General features: G+C 33.4%; 1 protein-coding gene across 1 annotated transcript in view; it reads left to right on the plus strand.

Annotated features, from left to right (window-relative positions):
- TINAG (tubulointerstitial nephritis antigen) overlaps positions 1-27,258 on the plus strand; it is an 81,913-nt gene that overhangs the window by 34,571 nt on the left and 20,084 nt on the right. Inside the window, exons 5-9 of the mRNA XM_003828936.5 lie at positions 330-453; positions 4,473-4,623; positions 6,825-7,005; positions 8,464-8,509; positions 11,611-11,734. Coding sequence (XP_003828984.2) covers positions 330-453; positions 4,473-4,623; positions 6,825-7,005; positions 8,464-8,509; positions 11,611-11,734 — 626 coding nt within the window. The remainder of the gene's footprint in view (positions 1-329; positions 454-4,472; positions 4,624-6,824; positions 7,006-8,463; positions 8,510-11,610; positions 11,735-27,258) is intronic.

The raw sequence follows: 27,258 nt of genomic DNA on the forward strand, positions 1-27,258 counted from the left end.
ATAACACCATGTGGTCTTCCTATGGATGAGCAAAACTCTGATTCAAGGTGATAGAAACATTGGCTGATATTATTGCACTGTGCAGTAACCCAGTAAAACCATTCTATGTATTTTTCTCATGACCTTGTATTAGGTTATGAGTCCCCATATTGAGTTGTCATTTTTAACCATAGAGTGAAATATAAATCCCACATAGCTGTAGTTCATCTGGAAACTTGGATGTATAAAATAATTTAAAAAATAATTATAACTTTATAAAAGGGCGTGACATTTTCCTATTTAGACATATTTGAGAAAATCTCATACATGTACCTCTTCTTCCTCTTTAGGCTTCTTTACCTGCAACAACTGATCTTCCAGAGTTTTTTGTTGCTTCTTATAAATGGCCTGGATGGACTCATGGCCCATTGGATCAAAAAAATTGTGCTGCATCCTGGGCATTTTCCACTGCAAGTAATAAAGTCATTTTAATTCCTTCCTTATAAACTACTCCTTTTGGCTCTAGAGACTGAGAGAATAATTGAACAATTTTAACAATTAGAATATTTAAATATTAGCATATGATCAAATAAAATCTCATTATGATGGAAGAAAGTAATCTGAAGATTATATAAAAAATCCATTTTTAGTCTAAAAGTTTTTTTTTTTTATTTTAGGGTGCAATTTTAAATAGAGAGCGAATCAAAAGAGTGACAAAATAAATTTACTAAAATGTGTTTGTCTATTCAGAGTTAAGGCCAAATAATAAAAAAGGATTAAGGTTCTTCTTCATTCATATATTATTTATAATTCTAATATACATATAGACACACCCACGTAATCCTCATACCTTTACTCTTTATACGATTTGCAAAAACAGTTATTAATCTAATTTGATGTGAAGTAAGACTTTAAACCTAAATAATAATGGATCAAATGGATTTTATTTCATTTTAAATAAATATAAGCAAATATATAGTTTCTGACTCAAAAGTAATGTAACTGATCTTTTAATAAGAATAGCTTCTAAATTAAGTCTACTGTTACTCAAAAAGTATAAGCAATGACTCTTTTATAGTTACTTTCATATAAATTCACAAATCCAATAAATTAGTTACAGACTAACCCTCAAATTAGGTCTCCAAAATTATCCTCAAAGGAGTGTTGAATATATTTCAGGAATTAAATGAAACCTAACATGATGATGATTGGCTGTCATTCAATTATCTTCATAAAACCATGCTCTAGGGTTTGCAGGTAATTTCAACAGTGTTCAAAGACAGTTTAAAGCCATTGAAGGATTGTGAACAAGTACATAGGCTGTTCAAGAAGCCAGCTCTGAAAGGCAGCATATCCTGGGACAGAGAAATGCTGACATCTTTGTCTAAATATCATTGCTCCATAGTATCAATCAGACAACTCCAGAAATGCCTTTGTTAGAATCATAATGGTAGCCAAGCTCACCCCAAGTGGCTACATTTGTTAATTCACTGCTGCCCACACCCCCTCTCTGGCTATCTTATGCTGTCCTTGATGTGTCAGGGACCCACATGGATACCTTTCTGAGCTAAAATTTGTTTGTCTATTGATGGATAAGACCAGATAATAAAAAGAAGATTAAGGTTGTTTCAGATGGGTGAAGAGAGGTTTAATATAATAAACCGTTTGCCATTTTATATTCATGTGGTTAAGGTGTTACACCTAGATCTATAAGAATTTTGCCTAAAATTTATATTATGCCAGTATTTCTGAAGATATCTAAAGAAAAACATTCGTGGTGAAATACTGAAAGCAACTTGCTAGGGTGGAGGATATATTTTGGTGTTCCCAGGTCTCAACCCCACAGAGAGCCTCTGCACTGCGCCAAGTCAGGATTGTTCCCCTACCTAATTCACGGAACACCAGAGAGAGGTTTCTTTTTGTAATTCCAAAGGACATAGTTTTGTATCCTGTGAATTCAGTATGATAAATTAGGGCAATTCTTTTTTGTGTTAAATAAAGAAAAAAATAAACTAAATTATCATAAAGATCTAAAAAATTACGTCGAGAAGTATTAGTTACAAAAAAAGATTATCTCTCAGAGAAACTAAAAGCTATAAAATTGAATAAATAAGACTCTTAAAAATATGCACATATATTTTAAAAACTTATGTAATCAAATCAAATTCAAGCTATTTTTCAGAAGCTGAAGAGATAAAGGTGTTTGGAGTAGTGGGAGTAATATGTTTCACATATATTTGAAGACGGAATAAAATAAGCAAGGGAAAGAATAGGGTGTGTCTCAGAGGTACTGTCCAGTGAGAGTTTTTAAGAAGAGAGTGGAAAACAATTGGTTGAACTGAGTCATTCTTAAATATTCTGACCTTTTCTAAATATTTCAAGTGAATTTTAGCTAAACCATCATTGAGATTCAGAAATGTCGGTATAAGAGCAACATATTGCATAACATTAGGATTTAAAACATTTATCCTTTAGTTGAAATCTACAGATTTGTGAGGCTGGAAGAGATTTTAAAGGTCACCTTATTCAAGCCTCCAGTATTATAAACGAGGCCCAAATAGGTAAAGTGTCTTATCTGAAGCCAAAAGATGAGAAATATCAGAAATAATCCTGGAGACCAGGCTTCCGACTTCTGGATTACTGTTTTCTCTACACTATAAAAGTATTTTCTGAATGAAAACAGAGTTACACCATTTTTTAAAATTTCGATTTCATTCTAAACCCCTGTGCTGAATGTCAGAGCATCAAAGAATTTCTCCTTTCTTTGATGAAATGGGGAATTATTTTCTTGAGACTATCAGAAGTCGTGTAATGCCATTTGCTCCTATGAAATATATCCTAGTGCAATAGTAGATGGGAATTTAGTAGGGAGTTGGAGGTTATAGATTTAACACATATTGAGCATCTAAAAAATGCCAGCAATTGCCCTAAAGCATTGTAATATGCTGTAGTTACATTAAAACTATGTGTATACAAAGATACATATGTAAATGAATTAAATGAATTATTTTAGACAATTTTTAATTAGCACCCTTGAGGGGTTTCAGGACACTAACAATTTTGATGAGAAAAAAACTAAAACTTTCACTAAGAAAAGTGATTAAATAGAAGAAAAGTTATTATTTTGTTGCCTTTAATTAAAAGTGAGTAAGAAACTCACTTAGAACAAAACTGAACAAGACTGTACCAGATATTCAACAAGACTGTTCCAGATATTCAACAAAAAAGTCTGTACTAAAATGGCACCCACCCCAATTTTTTCATAATCTCATCACTCACATTAGTTTATTTTGGTACCATGATCAAAATGATGACATCTGTAGGGTTTTGCTACTGGTTGATTAGTTTCCCTGGTCTATTATTCTAAGAGGGCAGAACTATGTCTCCCTTGTTTCTTGTTCATCATTGTAATTTCCAGTGCTACAATGCCTGTCAGTTAGTAGGTGTTTAATAAATGTGTTGAGAAAACGAATGAACTAATAACAATTACAATTCTAGGGAAGTCATATAACAAAAGAATAGAAGTTTTAATAATAAAAAGTTTGTGTGTGTGTATATATATATAATGATATTAGTTAACAATATGATAGTCATAACTATATTATTAGTTGTATATAGCATTACATATAATCAGTTACATATATAGCTATTAGATTATATATATAATTACATGTATAGATATATATAATGAACTATATTATATGTAACTAATAGTATTAGTTAATAGTAGCTACAACAGTTAGTAACAGTAGTAACAGTAATTGTAACTAAACAAATATATTCACTTCATTTTATATATATGTATAAACAAGCTGAATTCCATGTCTACTAAAACAAGATTAAGATAATAATTTTAATTTATATTATGAGCACAAAAGTGTGCTATGTAGCCTTTAGATACTGTATAAGATAGATTCATATTAGTCTGGATTAGCTTAAGTATGGTCTCCTGGGTAGTTAAATTAGATTAAACCAGTTTAAAAACAAAGAATTCAGTTTTACTCCAATATATCAGATGACTGTGGATGAATTTCCAATGAATATTTCTATGGTTAGTTTTCTTGATTGCCCTGGTTTAGTTAAATTCATTTAGAAAATATGTATTTTCCCATGACTATATGCAAGATACTGTTCTAGGTACAGGAAATAGAAATATAAGGAACATATGGCTCTTGCCCTCCAAGAGTTTCACCTGACAGATTCCTTAATGAGGAGTTCAGGAGTATACAGAACATCAAAGGAACAAGAAACTAGAAAAATCTTTGAAGTCAATAGGACAATTGAGTAATACCAAAATAGGACAAAAATTATAACTGAAAGTATGACACAGTTCAACTGGCTGGAATACATAAATATATTAATGCTCTTTGGCTTTAATTATAAATTATACACAGTTTTAGAGACTACATTAGGGTTCAAACAAAAAGGGTTATGTACCTTATTAGAAATACCATGTATCATTTCAATATTAATTGATATTCTATTTGAAACAGGTGTGGCTGCTGACCGAATAGCAATTCAGTCTAAGGGTCGATACACGGCCAATCTATCCCCTCAGAATTTGATCTCTTGCTGTGCCAAGAACCGTCATGGATGCAATAGTGGAAGCATCGATAGGGCTTGGTGGTACCTGAGAAAACGTGGGTAAATAGCTGCTCAACATGTGTTTCTAGGATTTTTATGAATGATGCATTGTGTTAGAACAAGGAAAATAATCCCAAGATTTTTACAAAAAAGTACTTAAAATATATATACTACATCTACATGAATATAAATATGCTACATTTAAATATATACTATATTTCTTATCTATTGAGATTAGAAGCTATTAGAAACACCTCCTGAAGAATGTATACATTTCTAGCTAAATTAATATGAATTTTACTTTTGAAGACTCAAGTAAATATTTTCTTTTTGTTGCTCTGAGCCAAGTGAGTCCCCACAGACAGAATAAAATAATCAGGGTTGCTGATCTCTCTGCTGTGCTTTTCAGTTACCCAGATTGATGAACAGATAATGTCAGGTAAAATTAGGCTAAACTTAAGAATAATAATATAAAGAAATAATTTACAGTTGTTTCAACTCATCAGTATTGTTCATTAATTTTCTCCACTCCATTTGATGAAAAATGGGGGCTGCATTTCCTTACTTTCATGTAGGCTGATACCCATATAACATCCTTGTGTCTTCTATAAGAGCTGATCTGCTAAAAAGCTGAGTTATTCAGCTAAGGAAGCTGCAGCTGATAAAGAGTGTTGTATATATGTACTGCTCACTTGCTCTTCATCATCCACTCAGTGCTCTGGGTCTGCTATAGGACTAGTTAGATGCTATAGAAAATTGTGGATGTCAGATTTTGATGGGTTGCAATAAATTGCTTTAAGTTTTTTCATATGTTTTGCCTAAAATGTGGTACTTTGAATGGGCAACTTAGGCTGATACTTTCCTTGTGTTCTAGTGCTTGGTTGGCTTGTATTTTGTATTATGATAAAAAATAACAGCCCTTTAAGAACTTAAAAATGTAAATTATTATTGAGACCCGACTAAATCTCATTGTATTGGATTGCTTGGGGTACTGTAACAAAATTCCATAGACTGAGTGTCTTCAACAGCAAACACTGATGTTGTGGAGGCTGCAAAATCCAGGACCAGGCTGATTTGGTTCTTGGTGAGGGCTCTCTTTCTGGCTTTCAGATGGACACCTTCTCACAGTGTCCTTACATGATGAAAGAGAGCTCTGGTTTCTTCTTTTTCTTATAAGGGCACTAATCGTATCTATTATGGCCCTAACCTCATGACATCCTTTAAAGTTAATTATCTCCCAAAGGCCTATCTCCAAATATCATTACATTGGGTATAAGTGCTTCAACATATGAATTTTAAAGTGACACCATTCAGTCCACAGCACTCATCATTTAATACAAATGTAATGAATTTGATGCAATATTTTTTAGGTTGTTTGAGTGTTTTCAATGGTTTTGCTTTTGTCATGTTCTTTCCTCAGATTCTCATGCTGTGTTGGAAACTATTACATTTTCATGAACCAATCCTAGTGGATAATTCTATGGCCATTTCAGCATAGAGTATCTACAATACCATTACCATGATTTTATTTCCCTTACAATTTACCTTTTTATTCAATATTATTATGTTTGAATTGGTGCCAAATAATTTGTACCTTGCTATGTTTACTTTCAAAATCAGAAATCAAAATGATTTTCTCTATCTTTTAGATAATACACATGTCTGATAGTTTTCTACTTTATTAACATTTAATATTATATTAATATTATACTATTTCCCTCAAAGTGCCACGAACTACAGATATATAATTGTTTGTATTATGTGAACAAATCTATAACTTAATAAAAATATACAAACACAAAAACAAAACAAAATAAAAACTTTAAAGTTACAACTTACATAATTTTAATATCCCATCTGGAAATAGTCAGATTCATTGTCTTGTTTATATGAAATTTTAAATTTAGCTCTTCCAAATTATAATTATATAAACAGGTTGAAGGGGTCCTTCCCCTATTAATATTACCACAGACTTAATATTGACAGCCATTTTTTATCTTCAGGAAATTCTATACTACAGATAGAATTATTTATAAAAAATTGAACAAAGCAAGATTTTTAAAATTATAATGAAAAGAGGAGGGTAGGGAAGAGTGTAATGTCATTGAGCTTCTGTGTTGGAGTCACTCACTATTTTGAAAATTATGCATGTAAGTAACCAGAATAATTTATGAATGTTTAATTCAGTAAGATTAAATATAAAATGGATATTATGACATTCTCCTAAATATTACCTTTGCTTCTTTGCTTATTCCTCATAGACTGGTATCCCACGCATGCTATCCACTTTTCAAAGACCACAATGCTACCAACAATGGATGTGCCATGGCAAGCAGGTCTGATGGGCGAGGAAAACGGCATGCCACGAAGCCATGTCCCAACAATGTAGAAAAATCTAACAGGATCTATCAATGTTCTCCTCCATACAGAGTCTCTTCCAACGTAAGTATAAATGGCAAGAATCAAGAATAGTTGGCTTTCTCAAATGTATATAGCTCTACTGTAACTAAAACAATTTAAAAACTATTTAAAACTATTATATTCTAAAATAAATGTTATATTTTCATGTATAATTTTTAATATTTTTAAGGACTTTCAGTTTGGGTATGATGTCTTATCTTTGTAACATTAGCAGTGTAAAGGATTGACTTAAATTTAAAAATGTCCAAGGAAATAGGGTTTTAAAATTATGTTTCATAATATGTGTATATACATATTTGAACTTGACAATTAAAAGTTAAGTTAAACACTTTTTCACTGACTTTTTTGTGGTATTAGCTCATTTTATCAATCCTTTGCCTCACTCAACAAAATAATTTAAGAGGACCTGGGTCTAATAGAAAAAAGAGTCCCTTGGATTCTAGTTTGTCTGTTAAAAGCCTAGGCGAATTTACTTCATCATATCAGTGTTCCCCAAGCCTTCTCGTTTTCAGAATTTGTGAACCTCCAGTGTCTTCTAATTATCTCCAGAATACAATTCGGTGTTCTAACCATAGCACATTGGCCTTTCATGAGTTGGTTTTGACGTACTACTTTTATACACTCATGTCCTGCCAGCATCTGCCACTCTACCCAGCCATAATGCTCCTGATACATAGAACTAGTCTCTGTTCCCCAGGTACACCATGCTCTGTTATACTTTTCCACTTAGCTAGGTGATAATTCCTCTGATGCAAATGGTTATCAAGCCTTTCCATCTAGAATGCCAAGCAAATGTCAAGGCCCAGGTAAAAACTTCATCTTCTCTGTGACGTTTTCCTTGATTTCCAGGCAGAATTAATTTTCCTTTTTTGTTTGCAAACATAACACTTTGTGCTTGTCTCTACAATGGATCTTATTATATAATAATGAAATTAGTAGTGTCATTCAACCAAAATGTAAATACCTTGAGTATAGGTGCAGGGTCAATATTTGTTCCTGTCATAGTTTCTGGCATGTACTTTGTGCTCAATATGCACAGAAAAATGGATGAACGAGTGCCCTGCCTCCCTACAGAGGGCTTCATTATACATTAGGAGACGTCATAGAAATATTTGTACTAAAGCTACTGGGACATCTAACTAAACAATCATTTGGCATACCTCTTGTGAGAAAAAAAATTAGAGGTACTAGTAATCTCCACTAATTAAATATTGCTTTAACTTACATTGTTTATTTCTATATAACCATAAAAGGCTATTGTATTTTCTCTCCACTCCAAATTTACTATTTAGTGATAAATGTCATTAAAACAAATGGGTGCATCTTGTCTTTAACAATTTCATTAATGTAGCATAATATACATGAGTTTTTCAAAGTACAGTTGAGAGTAAATTGCAAACACTTAACATTGTACACCAATCAATGGGTTTAGTATGCTCTGATAACAATGATATTGCTTATTCATATTTTTCCATCCAGGAAACTGAGATAATGAAAGAAATCATGCAAAATGGACCAGTTCAAGGTAAGCTTGAATGAAATACGTTTTTTTCTTATTCATTCCTTTAATAAACAACATTACATTGAGCTCATGTAATAGGAGTTTAATAAAATAAAGAAAATTTTTACTTTAAGAGTATCCAAAAGGCTTCAACAGTTCTAAAATGAGTGCAATTATGAGAAATATGCTTACCTATATCTTAATTAGCTGCCATTTTATTTTCAGAAGATAGACTCATTTATAAATTGAACTCTTAAATATTAATGACACATTTGATGAATAACTCCGAAGTCTTTCCAAAGTGATCATGGACCAACAGAAAGTCCAACATGAAATGCCAACTGACTAATTTGTAATGAAGCTTACTTTATTTATTCAGTCATATTTAAGAATCATACATACAGTTTTCTTATCTTCAGTTTAAATAGATTAGGTAGTGGATTGAAAAAATTGAGGATTAATATTTTCCTTCTATTAGCTCAAAATAAAGCGAGTAAACTAGTGTAATTTGCATTTTACAAAAGGTTTTCAATTTTGATCAATTTTGTAAATGTTTTATTTAAACAGTAAATAATGAAATCATACAGTTACTGGTTGTATATTGCCTTTGATTTATATCATCTCTTATGATAATTTATTCTGCTTACCTGTTGAATTTTATTTTGCATCAATGACCTGAATAAGGGTAAACTCACAGAATATATTCCCTGTATAAACATTGGCTTGAAGTGCATGGAAGAACAAATCCAATGAGGTCTAAAATGAAAATTTAGGTTGTGAATACTGAAGGGCCCGGAATATATTATCAATGCAGTGGAATAAAAAATAGGCCAAAATTAAATGTAAAACATTTGGTACACACTTAAGGAACTGTTGCCAATTTTAATTTTTCTGAATACTGAGCTAATTAGTATCGGTTAAATATATATAGGCAGGAATCATGGATTTTATAATTGTGTTGGATGAATTTTTATTGATCATTATCACCACTTAGCATTTATTGAGAAACCACAGCCTACATAAACATGTCCTGAATTTAATTTTTAAAAATTATGGGACATTACCCAAAACCTGAAACAAATGAAGAGAAATTTTCTCTTCCCCCTTACAGCTGTGTCATTTGTTGGTTATTCGAAGAGTGAGGGAATTAATATCTAATTTCAATGCATGCTCCATTAAGTGGTGCTTGTGTGACAAATTTAAAAGATCACAGGCATTTGGACTCAAGGTTACACTAAAATATCCCAACTTTGGCATTTGCTATTTAAATAACTTTGGGCAATTTACTTAACCTTTCAGAAACTCCAAGTTGTTGTATTATTGTTCCAAGTGATTTTTTTTCTTTTTCCCTCTCTCTCTCCCTCTTTTTTTAATCAATCAAACAATTTTGAATTGTAATTATTTAAAATTGAGAAAATTTAAATACCTTAGATTTATTTTATGGCCATATACTGAAATGCTCATAAATTTCACAGAACGAATAAAAAATAAAGACATAACATTTCAAAGCAATAAAACAAAAATGCAAGTTATTCAACATTCATTTAACAAAGATTTCTTGAGAACCTGCTTCCCGCTAGCCTAAGCCAGGAGCAAGAGACGAGCAACAACCAAGCCTCTCAACCGTGTTATAATTCTGTATCATGAGTTTGCTGCAGTTTTCCAAAAGTAAAATTGCATGATTGTAACTTATATAGTTATATATTCGTGAATTTATCAAGTCTGTTTGGTATCAGAAACTGCAGAAAGAAGCCATCTTTCAGGTAATTATGGTGGCTTCTCATCCTTTTTCTTTAGTTGGCAGTGTTTTTCAGGAATAATGAATACATTTTATTTATGATGCTTACAGGAAAGTTGAATCATAAGACCTCAAAGAGTCAATGGTTCTACAGAAAAGAAAAGCCACTAGCAATATCTTCACATTTTTATAAATGGATAGAATGCTGGTTGACTCTTCTTGCTATAAATGTTACAGGATTGCCTGGCCTGGCATACGGCATTTCCCGTCTCAGTACGAAAGAGTGTAAAAGCCAATAGAACCCTGAATGAATAACTTTGTGTACATTCTTCTAAAATCTGTAGGATTGAAAATAAGTATAGGTGATGGATAGAGAACAAAAGCAGAGATCTGCATAAAGTACAGTTACATAAATTCTTAAAATCCTCTAGGAATGTGTTTTAGAGTAGATAAAGAAGTTTTAACCTCTTTTGCGACTATTTGCACAGCATCAGAAAAGGCATGGAACATTAAAAAATGAAACAAAAACTGCAACATTGAAAAGTTATATTTAACTTTGGAGTATAAGCTTTTTTAAAGGATCTGTCAAACACTAGTTACCTTACTTCCTATTTTATTTAAAATGCTTGTCAAATTAAGACAAGTATTGTACACAGTTATCAAGCTATACATATCTAATCCCAATTAAAAATTTTCAAATTCATATCTTCTATAAGAGAAGTTTAAAGGCTTCACCCTGAATTGCCAAAGCCCTTCAACAAAGCAGCACACAATAGAGAGATGAAGTAATTTAGGTGAGGGAAGGAAGGAGAGCTTTCTAAAATATAAGCCCTGCTTTTTAAAGTGTACAACATTGCTTATCTCTCCAGAGCTGGGAGGATGAAATTCTGTCAAAGTTTTATTTTGCCAGGAGTTTGCTTTTTTATGCCAACTCACAAAAGAAAGGTTTGTATTTACTTATGAGGATTAACAACAATTGCTTTAAGCCCAGTTTGCTAGGCTCTGCTAGCTTAATTGGGATTTTAAGAGGCTTGTGGTAAAACACAAGGTTAGTGGAGAAATAGCAATCACTGACCAAGTATAGTGTGCTTTTGTTGCAAGGGCTTAATTTTTGGTAGTAGTGTCTCTGTTGATTAAGACTAGATGGTGTTTTAAAAGCATAATGTGTACTTAATATTCTAAATAGCTAAAAGTTGTTTTTATAAGATAACAAAAAATATTGCAACTAATTAATTAAGTAGGAAAGAAAATTAGGCTGAATCACACAGCCCCTTCTTAGATTCATCTCCTTGCAATTTATCCATTGGTTGTTCCGTGAAATTTTCTGGTGGTTTTTAAAGATGATATTTTAATACTGTGCCATTTGTTCTGTTGGATTTTATTTTAGCCATAATGCAAGTCCGTGAAGATTTCTTCCATTATAAGACAGGGATATACAGACATGTTACCAGCACAAATAAAGAATCAGAAAAATATCGAAAGCTTCAGACACATGCAGTCAAACTCACTGGGTAAGGCAATTAAACAAAATTCATTTAATTCTTTTGGAAAATGAAACTGAAAATAAGAATATGCAGTGTTTTAAATGCTAGAATCCCCTTTGTAGGAGAGATTGTGATACAAATGAAAAATGATCTAAACCTTGCCACTATTTAGTCATTAAAGTCCAGTAAAAGGCTAACTCAGCATTCTGGGAAAAATGATCTTTTCCTACCTCTCACTTCTTGTGATTATGTCCTTAAGAATCTGTTCTAAGGTCAAAGAACATGTATTATTGAAATAAATTCTACATAAGGCATAATCAAGGGAAGAGAGCAAATCCAAGGCGTATTATGGTTTGGGGAGATGGTTTTGAATAGAATTGCAAATAGCAAAGATTAAGCAGGAAGAGAAGTAAGGTCACCTATAATTCAATATAAGGTTACTTTATATTTATGTGAGAATTGTAGAAATTAGATTGATCAATTTTTAAGTAAAATATATTAATCTATGCAAGGGAAAGAAAGAAGTTCAAAATTTGGTGGTGGCATTTCAAGAGTGAGTAATTTTACAAGTAGGCTGTACTCTGAAAGACAGTGTGGTTATGAGACCACTTTCCCAGTGCCTTCTCAATTTTATTCTGACTAAAACATCTCATAATGTCTCACTCTAGTTCAAATGAAATGCTACAAAGTTTTATTTTCCATCTAAAAATCTCACTCTTCTCATATTGCATATTATGGTAAATAACTTCATTCCCATTGAACATGTCTTTAATGACTTAATTTTATTGAGCCTACGCAAAACAACCTCACCTACAATCAAATTGTTGTCTTCTCCTTACTGATCTTTGAAACACCTTTAAGTCAGTTCTAAGCTATGTAGACAAGCTGTCTTGTGTGATGCTTCCTTAATCGTTGTCCCTCCTTTATTTTAAATACTCTAATATTTCAATTACAAAATTATCACATTTCTTTGAATCTAAGATAATACTAATTTTATGACTGTGCTGATTTCATGAATATGAAAATACATGTATCTTAGGATTGAAGAATGTGATTTTCATGTTAATGTAGGATGCTGAATCTACAAATTGGAAAAAATGTAACGTGTGTGTGTATGTGTGTGTGTGTGTGTATTTATAAATGTTTTCACCATTCCTAGATAATAACCTCTGTTGAAATCTTGGAGTATTTTTAATGAATCTCCTAGATATATAACTATTGAGAAACAAAGAAAGAAGGAAGGAAGGAAGGAAGGAAAGAAGGAAAGAGATTTCACAGGAAAACAAGATAGTGCAGTACTTCAAATTTTTTGAAAAGGAAAATTTTGCTAATGTTTTCTCTAGCAGTATATAAAAATGCCAGTTTCTCAACATTCTTTCAAACACTGGGTTTGAAAGAAACACTTTTCCATTTTAATAGGGTTATAAAACTGAATAGTTTTAATTACTCAGAATCACTGGTCTTTGGAAGCCTATGGTAGCTTCCTATTACCCTACTTTTTAAGGTTATATGGAACAAGGTGCTTGCCTTAATTTTTAAAAAGTGTATCATTTTTAATAAAATGAAGATACACTCTCTACTAAAATTAACAACTTAAAAAGAAGATAGTAAGAAATACCAAATCAGGCCAGGTGTGGTGGCTCATGCCTGTAATCCCAGCACTTTGGGAGGGCAAGGCGAGTGGATTGCTTGAGGCCAGGCATTTAAGATAAGCCTGGCCAACATGGTGAAACCCCCTTTCTATAAAAAAAATGCAAAAATTAGCTGGGCATGGTGGCAGACACCTGTAATCCCAGCTACTCAGGAGGCTGAGGCACGAGAATCTCTTAAACCCTAGAAGTGGAGGTTGCAGTGAGCTTAAATCTGCACTCTGGGCAACAGAGTGAGACTCTGTCTCAAAAAACAAAAATTCCCAAATTATGTCATATTAATGCTCAAAGATCATTATTATCATATTTGGTAAAAAACATGTCAGGTAAGTCTTCTCTTGCTCTCTCTCTCTCTGTTAGTGAAAAGTTTGACAAACAAAAATAAGAAGACAATATAGGATAAGTCATTTAAAACTATTGCTATTCAGGCTAACTTTACTTGAATTTAATAAAATTTAATTAAAAGAGACATTTTTGATTCTTCAACAAAGGATAAGTTCTTGTCTAAATCTCTCTTCATTTATTGTAGACTCCAGGCCCTCTTAGCTATTCAAGGACATGCAGAAGCAATTTCTCCTTTTTCTTCTCTGTAATCATTTCTATTTCTACCACCATACAAATAGTGTTGTTGTTATCCCTCAGATTAAAAAAAAAAACTCAGCACTTTTTTGGACTCTGCTTCCTCCACACTCCATTTATGTTCACTCTTTACAGCAAACTCCTTGCAAGATTTGCCTGGAATCACTTTCAGTTCTCTTTCCAATCTTTCTTAAACTGCACCAATCATGTTTTCATTACTCCCGTCCTCTTCACAAAAATAGCTATTTCAAGGTTATCAAAGGCATCCACATTGCTAAATTCATTGGTCAGATCCCAGACCTGCCCATCCTCTTCATCTGATTTTTTTCTTTTTGGCCACAACTTTGCAGTGTACTTTGCTGCATTTTCCCCCCTGTACTTCTACACTTCTTAACGTTGACATGCCCTAGTCTCAGGTCTTGTTTCTTCTCTTGCTTCTAGTCTCACTGTGTCTGGTGAGCTCATCATTCTCTGAGTTCATCCTGGCTTTAAGTGCCATCTAAAAGCTGACATCAACTGAATTTATATCTCAGCTCAGACCTCTTTCCTGAACTCCAGACTCATACATTCTATGACCTATTTGACATCATCACCTGGATACCTTATTAGGGAGTGAATGCTTCAAATTCAGCACTTCCAAAACAGAACTCCTGATCTTCTCCCTTTATTCTTGCTAAACAGCATCAATCTTTTCTGTCTTAATTAATGACAGCTCTGTTCTTCCATATTCTCTGCTGGAAGCCTTGGAGTCATCCTTTATTCCTTTACTTCACAATTTACTTTCAATATGTCACAACCTCTTTTGGCCCTTTCAACGTATATCCAGAACTCAACCACTGTTTACTATCTGAACTACCATCACCCTTGCCTAAGCCACCATTGCCTGTTATTTTGTACCTGGATTACTGAAGTAGCTTCTAACAAATTTTACTGCATTCATCTTCGCTCCTTGACAGTCTAGTCTCAACATAGAAAACAGGGTTTTCCTTTTAGAACTTTAGATCTTGTTATTATTTGTTCAGAATCCTACAATATATTCCCAATTCCATCAGATTAAAAGCCAAATTTCTCACAATGGCTTATAAAGGGCCAACATATTCTGAGGACTCTCCTTCTTGCCGACTCCCACTCCCATCAACTTTCTCATCTCAACTCCTACCCATCTGTACCTTGATTTCCTGCTCTAGTGATTATTTAATGCTTCAGCAACATGTACCCCAGTGCCTTTCCCTCTACCTAAAATGCTCGTCTACTGTATATCCAGTTCCTTAGTGTCTGTGTCTCCACCCAGTCTCTGGTCAGGTCTCACCTTCTTAATATGTCCTCCCTGGCTGCCCTATATAATTTGTGACTTGCCCTCTGCTCCAGCAATCCTGATCCCCCTACCTGCTTTATTTTTAAAAATTTTATACAATTATCACTTTTTAACACAATGTATAATTTAATTAGCTTTTTTATGTTGATTGTATATTGTCTGTCTTCTTTACTAGAATGACGTTCCATGAGAGCTGGTGTCTGTATTATTTACTGAGGTAGCCAAACCACCAAATACGGTACTGATCCGCTGATCAGTAATGCACTTAATGTTTTCTCTTTTCAACGAATGAATGAGTTTTTTCCTTATGTTCTGCACTAGTTTTCCTTTGCTGTTACTTATCTTTACATGTAGAAGTTATTCGTCAAAAAAAAAAAAAGATTAGGGAGAAATTAGAGGAGATAGCTGAGGCACTCTTCAGCTTCGATTCAAGTTTGTAAATGTTGAACCTGTGCTCATCAGATCAACCTTTGCTGTTATCCTGGGAGTTCTGCCCTTAGTTCATAGCTCAGATAGTTTGATGGGACTTATAATAAATCCCTTACTACTACTCTTTGCCTTTCTTTTTTACTTCACCCTGCTGCATCATTTAGCCAACAACCCTGAAGGGCTGGCCTGGATTTTGGCAACCCAATTGACTTCCAGTATGAGATTTCTTTTTCAGCTGACCTCCGATGGGTAGTACGGGAAGGGATTGACATCTGATCGCATTAGCTTGCAAATGGTCCTCATTACAAAAATCTTAAGGGGTGTTTCTAGACTGCATTATGTACTTCTAAGGGGAAATTTTTCCTATTCAGGTCCAGTGGTGCAGGGGAACGGTTTTGGTGAATGCCGTCTCAGCACCCATTTTTACTTCGGTACAGAACAAAAGGTTTTTTTGTTATTCAACAAAGTTGTGTTTTGAAATTATGACCATTTGTTTGAATTTATTAAAGATAGAAATCATTAAGGTCTTAAAATTCATTCCATTTTATTGTGCTTTTCCATTCTTAATTGTTCTGGGGCTTTTTAGGAAGGTAAATGGAATAAAATGTCTTAACAGTGTCACTGTAACTGGAAATTCAGCTCTACCAAAGTTCCATTTCCAGTAAGTTCAAAAGTCTAATTCCTTCTAAACTTTTTCCTATATATGTTTCATTATCAATTTTTGCCCAATCTAGGGGCTTCCTTGATCTAGAAAAAATTTTCTACCACACACTAGGTAATTGACCTATACTTTTCTATTATTCATAGAACTAAAATTCCATTCACTGTTTGGAGCCTCCTTTGATTTATTAGAACTGACCATTTATAATTTCTACCACCTATTTAGTCATATTGGTCATGTTTTCTTTTCTCTAATTCTATATTCATTCATGCTCAGTTTGAACAAGATGTAAATGTGTTTACATTTAATCTTCTATCATTGTGTATTCACATTTGGTGTGTCAGTTGCAATAGTGAATTCACTTTATAAACTCCTAGAAAACTGGGATCTTTATAAATTTACTTTACTCATGTAACAATTAAGGCCAATTCTGCTAGTAGGCAAATTAGTTTTGGAAAATATATACTTTTTAAATTTTACAAATATCTTAAGTCACCTGAGCATTGGTAGGTGCCCTGGAGCAGTTAGATTTTAATTCATTTATCCATTAGGATTTCCTGATTTGGTAATTACTACATTCAAGAAATGAATGCATTAATGAATTAGAGAGCAATCAAATAGCTCAAGTAAGTAAATATTCCTTATCAGAGAACTTAATATACTCCTAAGAAGTACCTAACTAATGTATCACGACAAATTCTGTTTGCTGCGCTTTTTGTAGAAGGTGAAAGTATTAGATTAAACTTATTGAAAAAACGAATTTGATCTTCTATCAAGTGCCCAGAGCTGGGAAATACAAGGAGGATTGATTTATTGTCCTCCTCTTAAGGAGTTTAGCGGGTGAGGCCGATACATTCGCAATTGATTCTAGCATAAGGTGATAAAGGCTATATATTCCCATACGTATAACTCACAGGACTGTGGTAGGTAGATACAAACCTGTAACACATATATTTGCTCCTAATAGCCTTATTTCCCCCCCTCTTCCCTTTCAATAACTCTTTCATCCCCATTTTGAATGCTATGTCTATAAATGCATTTAATTGAATAAATAACACGATTTATTTTGAAATACGGCCTCATTTTATATACCAATAAAAAGAGGAAAATATTTCCGATTAAACTAAGAAACTCCGTCGATTATGGTATGAATCCCAATTTTAGAGATGTTAAAATGTCATGAAAGTGTGTTTTACGATCAACAAAATATGGTATTTCAGATTTTTATCCCAGCCAATATTCTCCCTATTATGGTCCTATTCCACATCTCCGTGCCCATTAGAATTTGCCCTGTGTCCCTGTCCATTGAAGGTCTAAGCTTTATTTAATCCCCAAGTCTCAAGTTGGTTGTAATGCATTAATGCCATTTACTTTTGCTTATAAATCTTAGGAATTAGTGCAATAACTTAAATGAATAAATTCAACAGTAAAATTTTTAGAAAATTACAGGAAAGAATTAGTATAAACATTGACTTTTTTTCATCTTGTCACCCCTGTTTATGGAGCAGAATCTTACTGAAGATATATAGTCCTACCTCATCTTATTGTGCTTTGGTTTCTTGTGTTTCACAGATACTGTTTTTTTTTTTTTTTTTTTTTTTTTTTTTTTTTTTTTTTTTACAAATTGAAAGTTTGTGGCAACCCTACATGGAGAAAGTCTAAAGGTACCATTTTTTCCAACAGCATGTGCTTGCTTGAGTCTCTGTGTTACATTTTGGTAATTCTCACAATATTTCAGACTTTTTCATTATTATATGTGTTATGGTGACCTGTGATTGGTGATCTTTGGTGTTATTATAGTAATTATTTTGGGGTGCCGCAAACAGCACCCATATAAGATGGCAAACTTGATTGTTAAATATTGTGTATGTTCTAACTCTTCTATCAATGGGGCGTTCTCCCTTCTCTCTCCTTTCCTTAGGCCTATCTATTCCCTTAGACACAACAATATTAAAATTACGGTAATTAATACTCCTATAAAGGCCTCTAAGGGTTCAAGTGAAAGGAAGATGTATTAGTCCACTCTTACACTGTTATAAAGAACTACCTGAGACTGGGTAGTTTATAAATAAAAGAGGTTTAATTGACTCATAGTTCCACAGGCTGTGCAGGAGGTATGACTGGAGAGGTTTCAGGAAGCTTACAATCATGGCCAAAGGGCAAAGGAGAAGCCATATCTTCACATGGCGATAGGAGAGAGAGAGAAAAGGGAAGTGCTACACACTTTTTAAACAACTAGATCTCATGAGAACTCACTATTACAAGAACAGTAAGGGGGAGATCCACTCCCATGATCCAGTCACCTCCCACTAAGCCCCTCCATAATACTGGGGATTGTAATTCAACATGAGATTTAGGTGGGGACACAGAGCCAAACCATATCAGAGTAGTCACACATTTCTCACTTTAAATCAAAAGCTAGAAATGATTAAGCTTAGTGAGGAAGGCATGTTGTTGGAGATTGGCCAAAAGTTAACCCTCTTGTACTAAAAAGTTGGCCAAATTGTGAATACAAAAGAAAAAACCTTGAAGGAAGTTAAAAGTGCTAATCCAACAAATATACAAATATTAAGAAAGCAAAGCAGCCTTATTGCTGAAATAGAAAAAGTTTTAGTGGACTGGAAAGAAGATCAAACAAGCCACAAGATGTCCTTAAGCCAAAGCGTAATTCACAGCAAGGCCCTACCTTTCTTTAATTCCATGAAGACTGACAAAGGTGAGTAAGCTGCGGAAGAAAGGCATGAAGTTAGCAGAGATTGGTTCATGAGGCTTAAGAAAGGAGGCCATCTTCATAATATAAAAGTACAAAGTGAAGTAGCTAGTACTGATGGAGAAACTGCAGCAAGTTATCCAGAAGATCTAACTAAGATAATTGATGAAGGTGGCTACACTAAATAACAGACTTTCAATGTGGGTGAAACGGTCTTCTATTGGAAGAAGATGCCATCCAGGACTTTTATAGCTAAAGATGAGACATCAATGCCTGATATCAAAGCTTCAAAGGACAGGCTGACTCTCTTTTTAGAGTCTAAGGTAGCTGGTGACTTGAAGTTGAAGCCAATGCTTATTTACCATTCCAAAAACCCTAGGGCCCTTAAGAGTTATGCTAAATTAACTCTGCATGCATTCTAGAAGTGGAACAATAAAACCTGGATGACAGCAAATCTGTTTATAACATGGTTCATTGAATATAGTAAGCCCACTGTTGAGATCTGCTACTCAAAAAAAAACATTCATTTTAAAATATTGCTTGTCATTGAAAATGCACCTAATCACCTAAGAGCTCTGATGGAGATGTACAAGGAGATTAATGTTGTCTTCATGTGTGCTAACACAATACTCATTCTGCAGCCCATGGAACAAGAGGTAATTTCTACTTTCAAGTGTTATTACTCAAAAATGCATTTCATAAGGCTATACCTGCCATAGATAATTATTTCTCTGATGGATCTTGGCAAAGTCAATTGAAAACTTCTGGAAAGTGTTCTGCATTCTAGATGCCATTAAGAACACTTGTGATTCATAGAAGTTCAACATATCAACATCCACAGGAGTTTGGAAGAAGTTGATTCCAATCCTCAGGGATTACTGTGGGTGGATTTCGAGACTTTAGTGGAGAAAGAAACTGCAGATGTGGTGGAAATAGAAAAACAACTAGAATTAGAAGTAGAGCCTGAAGTTTTGACTGAATTTCTGCAATTTTATTTTATAAAGGAAAGGTAGAAAGTGGTAAGAAGACATATGATAGATTTGGCCCAGTTTTGAAGATCTGAGAAATGTCGCTGAGGAAGTAAAGTCTGAGCTGGGATTTATGGGTTGTATAGAAACATGCAAAGGGAGCAACTTGTGTGAAGTCCCTATGCTTAGAAGACTACACAACACTGTGTGAACACAGGGAAGATTGTATTTGCTGAATCACAAATGGCAGGACTTCTAGACCATATCACAGATTTTTGTCGAGGATGTTAAGTATGTGGTTAAAGATATAAAGAGCAAAGGAAAGTAATTGAAGTTTTTTAAGTAGAAAAGTGGCATAATCTTTGTTTGCATTATTTAAAGATTGCTCTGAGTATAAAGAGAGTGATATAGAGGCAAATTTCAGTGTTGCAAGTTAAATACAAGAGTTTGGACTTGGTAAGATGGTGGAAGAGTTGGGACATATGAGTGGATCAAGACATATTTGGGGAGAAAAGCTGTAAGACATGATGTGAGTTTGTAATAGGGCATGGTGAAGGAGAAGTCAAGAGTGATCCACCTTTAGAATTATGGCAGGGAACGGTGTCATACAATGAGATGGAGAAAAAGTCTACTGTGGGATCTCATAGTTTAGAGATGTTTTTGAGACATAAAAGTGCCAATGGATATCAAAAAAAAAAAAAAAACAGGCAGACTTACTGATCTCAGAGGAGAGAGAAAAGTTGAGCATGGTTAGGGCTACACAGAAAAAGAAGACAGACTGATTGAGACTAAGCCATGAGAACATTCAATATTTATTTACTGACTAGAAAAGGATGAGTTTACAGAGATGGAGTGGGAGAGGCCAGTGAGGTTTAAAAAGAAAAAAGTAGGAGAGAGTTGCTAATGTAGGGTTTCTTAGAAAGCTGGAAGCCTGGAAAGGTTGGTATTCAAAGAGCATGCATAGAAATTGGTCTTAGAGAGGGGACCAAGTGGTAACTCTATTGTATCTGGAGAGAAAATGAGGTTAGTTGAAAATGTTTTGGTGTTTAGAGTAGTGGTAAGTTTAGAAAAATTTCTGTTGGAGTGCCTCTTTTATCTTTAGGAACTAGAAGGTTAGGTTATCTGTAGAAAAAAGATGTGGTGGGAGGAGAGGAATGTACAGTTAGAAATGTGAGGAAAATTAGATAGTTTGCGGTGGTCATCTAGGTGTTTAGGAGGGGAAGATAACCAGGGGAACCCAAAGGGATCATTAGGCATTGATAATAGTACCTTTCTGCCCTCTTGTGCGTGCTTTCTGCAGTTGTGGTCAACTGCTCATCTGTATGCAAAGAGAAATGGGAAAATGAGTTCATCCAAGACTGATGATTTTCCAAATGGGTGCAATAAAAAGTCAGAAACGAAAAAAGGGTTTAGGATATGCATAACACATCAACTCAAAGATTGATATGTTACTAAAATGACAGAAAGACTGATAAATGGCATAAGACTGATAAAAGGAGAGAATTGAGGAATTTGGAGAAGATAGAAAAATGATTGAGTCAAAATAGACTAAAAATATTTAATAATTCAAATATATTAATAGAAGTGTAGTTTTTGTTCACATAATAGTTTGCCATGATAATTCTGATCTCAGTGATTTTAGGATTCTTTAGTTTCTTTTTTGTTAGATTTTTAAAACCATTATGAGAAAATAAAAAAGTAATTATGTAATAATAAGGAAATAATATTTTACAGGTTAAGAACACAGTTTTATAAAGTGATTAAAAGCCATAGTTTTCTATTTTAGGTACCTCAATAAGTTACCATACTTTGTAGTCATAAACCATTGATATCTCTATATCTATCTATCTATCTATCTATCTATCTATCTATCTATCATCTATCTATCTATCTATATACCTATCATCTGTCTATCTAGCTCTGGTTAAAGATATTTGCCCTTTAGGAGAGCATAAAAATAATGCCTCAGTACTGAATTTTAATGTATTTTTACCATATTTTCCATACGAATAAATTTTAAGAAATCCAAGATCATAAATTATTATTTAGGGCAATTACAAATTATTTGACATAGTTTTGTTGGGGCCACCATTTGTTTTTCTCCATTTATCTTTTCTTTTTCCTCTGTCTTTTTGAAAAACAACTGAATGCTAAGCTGAATTTTCATGCTATGTTATGTTTAACCTCTGGCAAATTGATCAATTCACAGCAGATGTTTTAATTAGAGGTTCTTAATGCATGGGGAAGTCTAAGACAGTTGAATGAACATTTCTACTATGCTTATTTAGCAAATGCAAATAAATGTGCGATAATTAGTATAGACTTTGCAATAACATTTAATTCGGGTGTTAGAATGTCTTTCGATTGCAAAAGGCTTCTCTCTTCCTTGCACTTTTCTTTTTTGGTGGGGTGCACTGGTTTGAATAACAGTAGCCACTACAGCAAATAGACTCAAAATATTTAATAATTCAAATATATTAATAGAGGTTTGTTTCTTGTTCACGTAATAGTTTAGGATGGGTGCTTTTAATTGTTGGGCGACTCTCCTTTATATGGTTTCAGGGCTTTGAAGCTCTTCCCATTTTCTTGATCTATCATCTGTGAGGGTCACATGTTGTGATCTCATCCAGCCTAGGGACAATGAAGAAGAGCATAAGGAAGGCTTCTTAAATGTGCTTCTTAAAGCCTTAACTCAGAAACAATCCACAACTCCATTCATATTCCTTTGGCTAGAACTCATTCAGTGGCTCCACCCAAATGCAAAGGTGACTGGAAAATGAAAAGATTTGACAGGAACATTTTAATAGAGTTATATTTTGGAGTAGAATTCCAAATTTGCATAAATTTTAAAGGAGAAAACCCATTAGAGATTCAAATTTTGAGTTTGTAGAGAGCTACCTTGGTCTGTATCTCTCAGGGTCTCTGAGATTGTATGTTCTCTCTTTAGAGAGTCTTCACTGAGAAATTTAGAGAATCCCTGCTTTATAAGCTTGAACAGCCAGGTGCAATGGTGTGTGTCTGTAGTACCAGCTACTTAGGAAGCTGAGGCAAAAATCTTGTTTGAGCCTAGGAGTTCAAGAACAGACTGGGCAACATAGAGACCTTGTCTCAAAAATATGAATAAAGTAATACATGCTTTTGATATCAACTATATCCATAATCACAGTAGTAGAACTATCACTAAACAACTGTAGTAGAACTGTCACTAAATACAACCCTCATATTTTTAAAATCCTCATGAGGTGGGAATTATTATTTCATTTTGCCAGAAATAAGAGACTGAGAGTGTTAAGACAACTCTTCAGGTTATCTGACTTCAAAATTAATGGTCTATGAATACTGTATCTATATGCGTACACGTACGTGTATGTGTGTGTGTGTGTGTGAAAAGGAAAGATCCAGTGTCAAGATTCCTCAAAGTCTGGTTGCCTCTTAGGTTTTCTCAAGCAATTGCTCTGTTCCCTCTTTTACTAGAAAATTCTTTAGGATAAAAACAAATGCAGCTTTTTTAATATCTAAAATTATATTCTTTCTTGCTTTGAACTACATGTTTAATATATAGATTAAAATATTTGCTTAATTTTTCAACAAGAAATTCTTTAAAAACACATAATACATGTCAAGTACCATGGCAGGCATTAAGAATACAAATATCAATAGAATAGTGCCTCTGTCCTCAGCATCGAGAGAGAGAAGAGGGAGGGAGGGAGAGAGAGAGAGAGAGAGAAGAAAGTGCCAATGTCCAATGTCTTAAGTGTGTAGATGGAGGTAGGATAGGGATATACATTGAGTAGTGAAGATGTGCATTATCTAGGAAGGCACATAATTCCAAATCTGGGGACCAGGGAAGGTTGCCAGGAAAAAATGACACCTACTGTGGAATGTAGTCAGGCAAGTAGAAAGTATTAAGGATATATGAAAACAGAAGGCTGCTCCAGGAAATATGAGCAGGAAATGCCTAATCTCACAAGGAGATAGAATATGACATATTAAAGGAATCTGAAGGAACTTATGGGTAAGTGTAGAGCAAGGAGGAATCTAATAAAAAATGATACTAAGAGGTAGCCAAGACAGGGGGCCATTCTTCTATTTAATGATGACTACTTACTGATCTTGGAGCCTATCCTGGCTTTCTTCACTGTCTCTGAGTTTTCTTCACATTCTTCCATTGTTTCTATATTAACTTACATGCCTTTGCAGCAACATTGTTTGATTTACAGTGTAAATTCTAAGACATGTTCATGTGACATCTCTTTTCCCCGTATCCTTTGAAATGATGTTCCTGATAAAGAGACCAATATGTCTTTTACATTTGCAGGCAGTTCAGTTCAGCATCCTAGTTCTGAGTCATTCTACTTTGAGATAAATCTGAGTTTAGAAACTGTGACCAAAGAAAAGAAAGAGGATTTCAGTAAACTGCAAGGCAAGTAGTGGAAGCTGAATAACATTTTAAAAGTAAAAGGAATGTTTTCCTGATGCACTTTGGCAAAGATGAGCTCCGGGAAATACATACATAAATTTGCCTGACCTTGAAGTGCAAATAGTCTAATAGTGGAGACAGCTACATGGACAGGTAATATTGTAAATTCATTGGTTTAGAAATGAATGGCATAAAAGTATATAGAAGCAAAGAGAAGAACCCTACCTGAGCACGTGCAGGTGCTGTAGAGATGGTACAAGTGAAAACTAGAGTAGAAAATGGCCCAGAATTAAAGGCGAATGTGTTAATTATTCATTTGAGCAATCTCTACTGTGAACTCTTTATTGTTGTATTGTTCTTTGTTCATTTTTCTAGTAGAGTGCTAGTTTTTAAAACTTGTTGTGTATGAGCTCATTATGCATTGAAAGCTGTCTTAGTTCCTTCAGACTGCTGCAACAAAAATATCATACACTGGGTGACCTACACAACATTTATTTCTCACAGTGTTGGAGGATGGAAAGTCTAAGATTGTCGTATCAGCATACTTGGTGTTTGATGAAGAGCCTGCTTTCTTGTTCATAAATGACTGTCTTGCTGTGTCCTCACACAGGGGAGCTCTCTGTGGTGTCCTTTATAGGAGCTAATCCTATTCCTGAAGATTCCACCTTCATCAAGTAATCACTCCCAAACGCCCCACCTCCTAATACCATTGCAATGGGAGTTAAGATTTCAACATAGGAATTTTGGGGGGACACAAACTTTGAGTCCATAGAGAAGAAATATCCTTTTAGAATATTGACTAAACCCCATTATTGTTGGATTTTGTAATTTTATTTCTGATGGTTTTGACCTGTATAATATTTTAACTTTTATTCTAGACTTTTAAAAGTTATATATTATACTAAATATTATGTTACATATATGTTATAATATACAACATATAATATATTATAATGTATTATATATAACATATTATATAATTATATGTTATATATTAAAGTAATTATTAAGTAATAATCAAATAATAATTTAAATATTAAATAATAGTTATTAAATCATTATATTAATTATTGTTATACATTATTAAATTATTATGTAATTATGTCAAAAGTATGCCTGAAAGATATTTGGGCATATGATGTGTGGTGAAGATCTAATTTTTTTCTTCAAACTCTGAACTAAAAGCTTCAATATTGCATAATTAATAATGTACCTCTTCCTCACTCTTTTAATGCATTTTATTGCTTATTAAATTCTTATGTAAATTTATTAGGGTTTGATTCTGGGGTGTCTTGTTCAAAATACTCACTTTTATAATTCAATGTATTCCACTTAGTTTTACTACCAGGTATTGCACGCATTGCTTCATTGCTCTCATTTTTCTCAATATTTATGTAGTTATTTTCTTGTTTATTTTTCCAAGTGAGATTAAAAAACAAAACAAAAACCTCAGAACAACTTAAATTGAATTGTTTTAACTAATAAAGAAGATAATATAGGTATTTTTACTTTTTAAAAACTACTATTAAGTACCCTGCATTTTGTTTTCTTCAGATAAATGCTATATTTCAGGGATACTTACATTGAAATTTTGAAGGCTTGTACATTTTTTATTACACATTTGAAGGCTACATGTAGATATTTATGATATACAATATATGAAATATATTCAGATGTATTTTTAAATAATGTTTACTGTTTTCTGATCACAAAAGTAATAACGTAGATATTTGACATTTTTGAATCAAACATTCCTGGTTTTTGTGACTTGCAAAGTAGCCCTAGAATTCAAGAGTTATTTCAATATGTAATGTTTGTAAGAAAATTTGAAACATGAGCTGTAAGGCTGGTGTTTGAAAGTAAGTCACTTATGCTTGCTCCACATGAGCTTACTCATCTCCATATGCAGTAACTCTCACACAATTTTTAGAAAATCACTTTTTGCTTGTAAAAAGATGACATTCAGTGATAGAGAAAATTAGTAAAATTTAGAAAAGAAAAGAACTTTGGTCTATTGATATGGAAAGAAATACACTATTATACACATTAAAACAACTCAAAAGAAATCCAAAAGCTTGTTTCATGCTTACTAAATTGTTTGGAACTTTTAGAATGCAAGAGCACACATATATATGATAATCTCCATATGTATACTATATAAATAAATTTTAAAACTTTATAATCCAGGAGTTTTGAGCTAAAACATTAGAATCTTGTTATTAAGGTACATTTTAAAATTATACATTTCATGTTTAGGAATATTTTTGGCTGTATTAGGACTAGGAGCATGGTGTTGAGTTAGTGTATGGGAAGCAGTTAGAACAGCATTAAATAATTGAAGCACTACACACAGAGTTAGCAACAACTGTTACTATTTTAAATATCATCATTATAATTACTGCCATTATGATATTAATAAAGCCAACTCATCAATCCTTATGATTTAATTTTCTAGAAACACATAAATTTAATCTGAGTTGAAAATTAGATTAAGTAAATGATTATAGGGTAAACCATTGAGGAAATAAATTAATACTACCCCATATAGCTTTAGGGCCAGATAGTTTAATCTGAATTTTTTCAATGAAAAGTTACCTTATAATTACCTCCAGAAGTTTTTAAATTACTGAAGATTATCAGAAAACTAAAAAGAAATGGCCAAACAGGGAAGAGGAAAACAATGAGGAGTTGATGTCACACAGACCTAGGGGAAAGAGAGTTCTAAGAAGGCAGGAATGGCCTGTAGTGTGGAATGTTGCTGAGATGTCAAATAAAACCAGGACTAAAAAAATGCCCATTGAAGTCTGAAGAAAAAGAAAT

Source organism: Pan paniscus, chromosome 5 (assembly GCF_029289425.2).
Source record: "Pan paniscus chromosome 5, NHGRI_mPanPan1-v2.0_pri, whole genome shotgun sequence".
In the NCBI taxonomy this organism is placed as follows: domain Eukaryota; kingdom Metazoa; phylum Chordata; class Mammalia; order Primates; family Hominidae; genus Pan; species Pan paniscus.